General features: G+C 43.8%; 1 protein-coding gene across 8 annotated transcripts in view; it reads left to right on the forward strand.

The window, feature by feature from the left end:
- STARD13 (StAR related lipid transfer domain containing 13) overlaps window positions 1-9,421 on the forward strand; it is a 242,495-nt gene that overhangs the window by 228,333 nt on the left and 4,741 nt on the right. For 5 of the 8 annotated variants that reach the window (XM_083498861.1, XM_083498862.1, XM_083498864.1 and 2 more), the window contains one exon: window positions 1,698-3,082. In XM_083498861.1, coding sequence (XP_083354987.1) covers window positions 1,698-1,815 — 118 coding nt within the window. In that variant the 3' untranslated portion in view covers window positions 1,816-3,082. Of the gene's footprint in view, window positions 1-1,697; window positions 3,083-9,421 lie in introns of those variants that run through there. The other 3 variants (XR_014525070.1, XR_014525071.1, XR_014525072.1) reach the window with 1 other exon arrangement.

The raw sequence follows: 9,421 nt of genomic DNA on the forward strand, positions 1-9,421 counted from the left end.
AAAAACAAAAACTCCATTTACACTAAATCCATTAACAAACAAACATGACCCAACCACCAACCCATCCCCCAGGGTAATGGGAGAGCTAGATGCTGCTCCTTATATACTCTACCCAAATGCTGACACACCTTAATCAAATACAACTCAGCAGCACCTGCTATGTTACACAGCTGTAAAGCTGGGTCTCGTTATCTTGCTCTGGCCCCTGCTCTGGCCCCTTAAAGACATACACATGGAGTGGAACAATGATGAACCTTTACATTTAAAGTAACCATTCAACAGTCTCATGAAACATCAGTACTAAGAGTGCTTGGTAGGGAAGGGGGCTGCCACTGCTTCTTAGGAGTGAGGCAGCGGGGAGGTCAGTGCTGTGCAGTTGCCCCAGCAGGATTGGCTCTGCTGATGTTCCCACTCAGCTCCCAGCCTCCCCACTGCCTCACTCCTCTCTTTCCCAGTAAGAGGCAGCAATGTGGTTACCTGGAGGCCAGGTGAATGGTGGCTCCCCTCCTCGCCAACCACTCCTGTTTGGTCTGCATGGCCCTCCTTGTGAGAAAGGGGTGGTGAATATACTGCTGTGCAAAGCAAACGTCATTCCTGCTCTTGCATATCTACATGATTTTGTGCACGTTATGTGTTTGCAATCCATTGCTTGGACCATTAGCCGGACCATTAGCCATACTTTCAGGCACTGCTAGGAGTTCAGAGTCCAGCAACATCCATAGGGCCATAGATTTTGCCATTCCTCATCTAATTTGTCATTCAGCGCTTCTGTCCCTAGTGTTCTTTTGTGCTTAAACAATCTAATTTGAATTTTGAATCCTCAGAGGATTATAAAATGAACAGCAGTTGTGGGGGATTTCTTCTTTGTGATTTAAATACAGTTCTAGAATTCACTGAGAGATAAATATATAATCACACTCTTCTGGGGTAAAACTGTACTTTAGCATAGAGTTCTCTTGAAGCTCCATCCTTCTGCACGATTCCATGTGTTTATTTCTTGAAAACTGTTAATAACGTATCACTTCAGCTGATCTTTCCACTCAGTGCAGTAAAGCTGGTGCTATTATTCTCAAAACATTTTACAGTGTAGTTTTTGCCTTCAGCCCTGCACCCATTTGTGAAAACAGAATTCATCTGAACTAGTCATGCTCATGTGTTTGTGACCAGGACTGTAATGTGTGTGAGTGCTGCAGAGTTGTTTTTGTTTGTCCTCATAACAGCACTACCACCATTCCCATTTTATAGATGATAAAATGGCCCCAACTTGATAACCCAAGAAGTGTAAAGAACATGTCACAGGTTATAGAAAGCATGCTTCCATATTTTTTCTGCACATTTGAACTACTACGACTAATTTCAGACATGTGGATGCTCTTCAGAGACTGCAGAAACACATAGCAGAAATGCAGGCGCTCAGCCTTTGTATTATGTGTGAGATGCAGGATTTGAACCCAGCTTTCCTGGACTTGGGCCAAGCAATCTAAACATTGTCCATTCTGGCTTTCTCCGTGTCAGGGGTAAAATGTACATTTTATTCTGTGTAGTGGAGTTTTTAAATCCATAATTTTCAGGCATTGTTTAGCACCGTGGTGCGTATAAGACTCCTCTGCCTGTTTTGTTAGTGTTTATGTCCTACCAAAAAGATGAGGCTGGGGGAAGAACATGCTTAACAGTAATTTTCCTCTTTCTCCCTCCAGAGGTCATTCATTAGAGTGGTACAACAAAGGCTTTGGACATCTGTGTGCAGCTGAAGTTGCCAATATCAGGAATTCATTTCAACCGCTGATTGCTGAGGGACCAGAAACAAAAATATGAGTGCTGGATACCGAGATATATGGAGTTCCATGGACAAACTAGAGCCACTGGGTGATTTTAGCCTACGTTTGTGCAATAGCCAAGCAAGGATTGCTTGGGCAGCTCTGCCATGGTCTGGTAATGTCACTCACTTACCCTCCCAGCCCCGTCCTGTATTCGTTGATCTCCTTCACTGAAGAATATTTGTCCAAGAACTTTTTCAGGCTACACAAATTGACTGTGGTCATTGCTTTTCGATTGCGTAATTCTAATATTTAAAAGCTTCTGAGAAGCTTATTTTAAAGTGTAAATAAGAGATGTAAATATTGTATAGACTTTGCTATGTATCATATCTGCCTTTATATATATACATACATATATATATATATACACACACACATATATATGTAAATATAATAAGTTTTGTATATAAGAGAGAACTTTCTAGAAGAAACTTCCTGCATCTGTTTGGAATGATTTCCATTCTGTTAGATCTCAGCATCTCCCAGCTTTTGTAAACAGCATTTGCTATTACTGTTAAAACCATGACATCATCAGCGCGGTGACTATCAGCCAAGTGGAGTACTTAAGCTGATCCTATGTTTGCAAAGCTTATATAAAGAGGTGCGTAGAGATGGGCATACAGGGTTGAGAAGGGGCTGCTAGGAGGCAAGAGAAGGGCAACGGACAGCAGAAAAGCAGTCTGCTCAGATAGCACTGGCAGACAATAATCTACAATTGTCTGCAGAAAGCAGCAGCTGAGAATATATGCTGGGTATCTTTGAAAAAGGAATAGAGAGGTTACAGGATCAGCTGAAAGCTCACTGTTTGCAGTTTTCAGAATATTTGCTAAGACTGTTGGGCTAATCCTTAGACACCATGGTAACAAGGAAATGCTTAGAACAGCTAGTGAAGCAACTGTTGAGCCCATGAGACATCTTACTTACCACATCCAGTAACTCTTGCTTAAACTCACATTTCAAGGGTAGGCCTTCAAATCAGTCACTCCAGAACAGTCCTCTTCACATCTGTAGGGATATTCTATAGCAAACAATACTTAGTCTAAGGCTTTGTGATTTGAGATCCTATCCAAAGATTTGCTGTCCCGGGACATAAAGATTTGGGTCCCGATTCAGAGAAAGTTGCTCATGGTTAAATTTCATTGAAATCAAATGGAACTTGAGTGGGTCATGACTAGCAATAGCCTTGAAGTGAGCCATGCAGATAACTTTCTGCGTTGTGGGGTTTTTCTATAAATAAGTAATAAACAAAGTTTACAATTCCCTGAGTCACCAGCTCATAATGGTCTTTGAAAAATCATTGTGGCCCCATAGTTTTTTTCTGCAGCTTTTCAGATTATAATCCAAGCCGCACAAGAACTTCAAACTCACTTCCTCCAACACCCTCGCCTGGCTGCAACTGTTCCACAGTGTCAGCAGACGCAGAGGCTCTTAATTCGCTCTCTGGCCCCTGAGATGCTGCTATGCCAGCATTCCAAGAGCCAGGAAAGAAAAGAGAAGGAAGCAACAGCCAGCACAGCCAGGCAAAGAGAGAAATGAGACCTTTTACAGCCAGGCAACTAGGTAAGGAAGTTCAGTGCAGTGGGGGGTAAAGGATTTCTACTGCATTGAGCTCCCATTGCTGGGGTATGTGATGGGACACAGAACATTTCCCAACATTTTAGCAAATTAACACAGTTGGCCAAGCCCATACAAATCAAGCTCATATTTGGGAAACCCAGGCAGGTGGGCAGGGTATAAATAATAACTTATTATATTATTGGGCTAACCCGTGTCCATTACTTGTCTAAGTTTCCCCATTGATTTTAATGAGGCATAACAGTGATTAACTTTCTCTGATATGGAGCTTTAGCTCAGGATACAGCAACAGCCATGCCAGCACATCGCTAACCATTATATTCTACTAGTATTGCACTCATGTTGCATGCCTATAATGAAGTACAAATTGGACTACTGGTGTGAAGAAAACAATACCCAGCAACAGAGCAATTTTGCCAGATAAACATTGTTTCCAACAACATTAGGATCCTTAAAAATAAAAATATCTATATAGCTGCTGCTGTTGTTAATAATAGTCTTAAAGCAACCCACTTAGAATTCTTGCTTACATAAACACAAGCTAATGTCCCCATTGTATCTGAAATTATTCCGAGCTTTGTTTCCATCTGCACAATAGGAACGAGATCTTTTACAAGGCAATCCTACACATGCTTAGTCAAAGGAAAGCCTCATTGATGTTAACGGGGCTTACTCCAAGGTAAGTGTGTCTAGGATTACACCCTTAATAAGCTTTTTACTAAACAGAATAAGCTTCTTATAATGTGTGTCATAAATTTAAAAAGTGCAATGGTAAACTCTGGGAAGAGGTAGTACTGTATCCCTGGAGCACCTTTAAGAACACGAGATGAGTGTCCTGGATCAGGCCAAAAGCCCATCTATGTCCAGCATCCTGTTTTCACAACGGTGACCCTGATGCCAGCACACAGGACATGAGTGTGACAGCATTCTCCCCACCTGTGAGTCGCAACAACTGAAACTCAGAGGCATACTGTCCCCAACAGTGGAGGGGCAACACAGTTACCATGGCTGGTAGCCTTATCCTTGCTGAATTTGTCTCATCCGCTTTTAGGTGGCCACCGTTACCTCTTGTTGGGAGCAAAAACCCTTGTTTAACTAGGTGCTGTGTGAAAAAGTACTTTCTTTTGTCTGTGCTGAATCTCCAAACATTCAGCTTCATTGTATGGTCCTTTTTCATCTAATGACCTTAGGCCTTGATCCTAAATACATGGCTTGGAAGCAAATCTGTCCCGTTCCAATGTCGGCACATTAGGATAGCAGCTGTACTCAGGATGTCATTTTGCTCCTCATGAATGAAAACAGGAATAGCTGCTGGTATGCTATAATGGTAGCCTAAGAGTCCATTGGCAGTACATAATCAGGGAGTACTTATTTCTCATTCTGAAAAGGGGTTAATGTTGTAAAGCAAATCATTATTTTTTGAAGTAATTTATGGAGACAGGGTGAGCTTTCTTAAAGAAAGGAAATAAACTAGCATGGAACAAAATGCAGTTTCATTCCTAATTTAGTTTAAAATATGCAGTTATTTTCATATTAATTAAGTCAGATTCACCCTGACTTTCTATGTATTGTGGTACATGGTTGTTTTTTTTCAGATTGCACATTCACTTGTGAGTAGGCCCCATTGAACTCAATGGGCCTTACCATTGAGCAGACATGCATTGTGCTGTCAGTGTTTTAATTCATTGTTTTCAGTCAATCAAAATGTGCCATTGAATTTGATTCAGTAGAATACAGTATACAGTGGTACCTCGCAAGACGAATGCCTCGCAAGACGGAAAACCCGCTAGACGAAAGGGTTTTCCGTTTTGGAGGCACTTCGCAAGACGAATTTCCCTATGGGCTTGCTTCGCAAGACGACAGCCCATAGGGAAATATCCGGGACAGCGGGGAAGCGCAGCGCGTCTTCCCCACTGTCCTCGGACCTCCTCCGAAGCCAGGCGGTGGGGCGGGAACGCCTCCTCCCGCCGCCGCCGGGCTTCGGAACGATGCTCCGAAGCCCGGCGGCGGGGAGGGAACACCTGCCCCCGCCGCCCGGCTTCGGAACGATGCTCCGAAGCCGGGCGGCGGGGAGGGAACACCTTCTGAAGGCGGGCAGGGGGCGAAAGTCTTTGTTCCCCCCTGCCTGCCTTCCCGGGAGAGCGGAGAAACACAGCGCGTTTCTCCGCTGTCCCGGACGGCTTTTGAAGGCAGGCGGGGGGGAGCAAAGACTTTCGCCCCCCCGCCCGCCTTCAGAAGAGGTCCAGGACCTCTTCTGAAGGCGGGCGGGGGGCGAAAGTCTTTGTCCCCCCTGCCTGCCTTCCCAGGGGCTTTTAAATCGCCCCGGACAGCGGAGAAGTCCTCCGCTGTCCCGGGGCGATTTTAAAATGCCGCCCGCCAGCATTTTAAGATCGCCCCGGACAGCGGAGAAGTCCTCCGCTGTCCCGGGGGTTTTTAAAATGCTGGGGGTGGGAAGAAAAGCCCTTGTCCCCCCCCCAGCCTTCAGAAGAAGTCCGGGGACAGACTGTCCCCGGACCTGGTCTGAAGGCGGTTTCCCTAGGAACGCATTAATTGATTTTCAATGCATTCCTATGGGAAACCGTGCATCGCAAGACGAAAAACTCGCAAGACGAAGAGACTTGCGGAACGAATTAATTTCGTCTTGCGAGGCACCACTGTATTTTCCTGAAGAAGAGGGTTGCCTTTTTTCCTGTCAGGTGAACAGCAGAGTTGGCAAGCACAAATTAATTCAATATATGAAACTTTTTCCAGCGTGTCAATCTGCGGCAGTGAGGAAAGATTCACTTCCCGAATTTCTGCTTGTCACACAATGGTTGTTTTGGAGCATAGTGCAGAAACAGCTTTTCACGGGATTCTGTGGTGGCTATAGTCTGCCTGGATTACATTTAAGCTTTGTGATCTCTGTAGGATTGTGCCTATAAGGAGAACACGCAGGAGCTTCGGGAAATGTCTAGTCTAGGTGATATACAAACCCCAACGCCATGCACCATTCTCCCAATACTTCAATTCTAGAAAGAGATATGCCACTGGATTAATATTCAACCATACTCATATTCACCTCAGTGTGATATGCAGACTGAAGCCAAGACCAAAAGAAGAAAAACCTCAGGTTTAGGATTGTAGATTTTAATTTTGGTGAGCCTGGGCCAGTTGTGGTTGATGGACAGCAGCAGCAGCAAATACCTGACTCTCCCCCAGCAGCATCACTGTCACTTAAAAGGAGGACAAGAGTTTAGGCAGTGAGGCTCTTCCCATTGTCCCTTCATAGTGCCGACCTCCCTGCTTCTACCTCTCCCTCCTCCTAAGCAGCCGTGATGCCACCTCTCCTCACAGGCCGCAACTGGCCCAGCCAAGTACACTAAGGGCCCCCCCCCATTATTATTTTTATTATGGCCTTAGCTTGCATGCAACACCTGTAAGAAGTCTATTTCCTTTCCATGCTGTACATACAAGTCCATCCAATGGAGAAAAAAACACATACCAACCCCTTAACATGGCCACACAGAAAGAATGGGAGTAGTGTCAAGTCAGTCTTCTCAATACTGGTGTACAACTGAATACTTATCAAGCCATTCCAAAACATCATAATCCTAAATGCATAAATTGTCACTCAAAACCAGAGGATAAGCCATATTGAATTACTGTAGGTGCCTCAGGAGGTGCTTCCTGTCAGTAGTGCAGCAATATTTATTGTAAATATTTAGTTCAGGGGGAAGCAACTTCTCTCTTTAAGGCTATGCAGGGAAATGTCTTGTATTTTCAGTACTCAAATTTATCTGGATTTGTACCAGGAAGTTGTGTTTGATGGTGGTGTATAAGTGCATGTCGACTTCCCTTCTTTGCCAGGATCATACAGTAATAATTTGTTAGAACTTATGTGTTTACCCCAAGGATTGGTGTAATAAAATACATAATTTTCACTAACCTTCCCCAACTCTGTTGGACCATTGGCCATGCTTCTGGGTTTTCAGTTGGACCAGGTTGGCACTCCACCAGGTTGGAGAAGACTGATTTAGGCCTACAATACAGACCAGAAAGTTGGCACTGTAAACTAGAACCAACTTTTTCAAACACACTCACTGGACTTTCCTAGATGAAAATGGCAGAGCCATCATACACCAAGATCATCCAAAAATGACATAACACTAATTCAACCCCTTACCCAGTCTTTCCTATACGTGTACAATCAGTAGGGATGAATGATAATTTTGGAAGGAGTCAAGAAATGACCTCTCTCACTTTAGTAGTCCCCAAGTAATTCCTGGTTGAGTCAGCCCCTTGGCATTTTGTCTCAGCTCATCAGCCTGTTTCCCTCCTCCACACTTCCACAAACCTATTAAGTCGTAGGAGGATGCAGTGAGGAGGGGAAGCAGCTGCTGAGGTGAAAGCTTAAGGCTGCTTCTGCAGAGGTAAGCTATAGAAAATATTGACTTTTATTTCTCCTGACTCACTGACTGGAAAGGCTATTTTTTAAAAAATCCATCTATAGTACGCAGAATTAGGTTAAGCATGTTCAGTAAAGACTTCTTGGACCTTGCTTTGCTCACTTTGGGAGGTGCAATTTTTTGTTGTTTTATTTTATTTGTCCTGACTCACAGACCTGGACATAAAAAAACCAACAACCGTACAATTCCCAGCATTCCATAACAATGGAAATGGCCAGCTCTACTGTTAGGCAGAATGAGGAAGTCACCCCAGGAAGCACATCCTGGGGAGTGGAGGGGTAGCAAGATGTGCGACAGAGATTGTGACACCTATATTTATTACCCTTGAGCTAGTTTGCTGTCCTCAGTTCAGGTAGAGGATGTTGTCCCATCGCTAGTGCTGAGGTATGATTCCAAGGCCAGCCTCATAGTCTTGTACATGGGATGGGGAGGGAGCCATTTTGTTCTTAACTTCAGGCAGCAAAATGTCCAGGACTGGTCCTGAATGGAAAGTTCAAATATGCTCAAAAGTCTCAATTGCTGAAAGATGGGGATTTAGGGGAAACAGGTCATTTTCACAAGCTCTCTTGGCTGCACTTTCCTTCTTCCACTACAACTTGTACATTTGGGAAAAGACTGAGAAAGGAAATCAGCAGCTGAGAGGGCCGGCAAAAGTGAGGGAGCTTCTCCTGCTGTGTCTTTCCTTAAAAATTGAGAATTGCCCCCAAAAGCCTGAGAGGGATGCGGCCTATTCCAACTTAGAATGCATAGATTTTGCCCATCACTAAAAAATAAATTTCTAATTCACAGTATTTGATATGAAAAAATCAGATTCCATTGAACCCAGATAGGCCTCCAGGATCGTATGGCAAGCTTGAGGAAATAATGCATAGTTATTTGCAATCAAATTGGTTTTTAAAGCTATAAATAAACATTTATAGCAGATTCCTTCTGTATGTATAATTGACCAATTCCAAAGAATATATGAAAAGTGGTGACTCATCACCCTCAGGCTCTCTCTCTCTCTCTCTCTATATATATATATACTACTGTCCCCTCTCTCAAACAGAAAGTTTTGCTGATATAATTCCTAGACCTGCTTTATCTAACCATCTACTAAAATGCATTTCTTAAGACTCTGGACTTGGACGGGGTCTAACTGAAGTTAGTGGACTTGAATCATGATCTCCTTAGGGCAAAAATACTTCCTCACATTGTGTCATTTATATGACACTTTTCTGATAAAAATACAGTGGTGCCTCGCAAGACGAAAAGAATCCGTTCAGTGATTCTCTTCGTCTAGCGGTTTTTTCGTCTTGCGAAGCAAGCCCATTGATGGATTAGCGGATTAGCGCTTTTAGCGGCTTATCGGATCAGCTAATAAGCGGCTTAGCGGCTTAGAAAAAGGGGGGGAAGGGGGAAAAAACCGCAGGAACTCGCAAGACATTGTCGTCTTGCGAAGCAAGCCCATAGGAGATTTGTTTTGCGAAGCACCTCCAAAACGGAAAACTCTTTCGTCTAGCGAGTTTTCCGTCTTGCGAGGCATTCGTCTTGCAGGGCACCACTGTAAATCCAAAAAGTTTCAAACAATAAATACATTACAAA

This window comes from Podarcis liolepis (assembly GCF_965112155.1).
Source record: "Podarcis liolepis genome assembly, chromosome: 4".
NCBI lineage: Eukaryota > Metazoa > Chordata > Lepidosauria > Squamata > Lacertidae > Podarcis > Podarcis liolepis.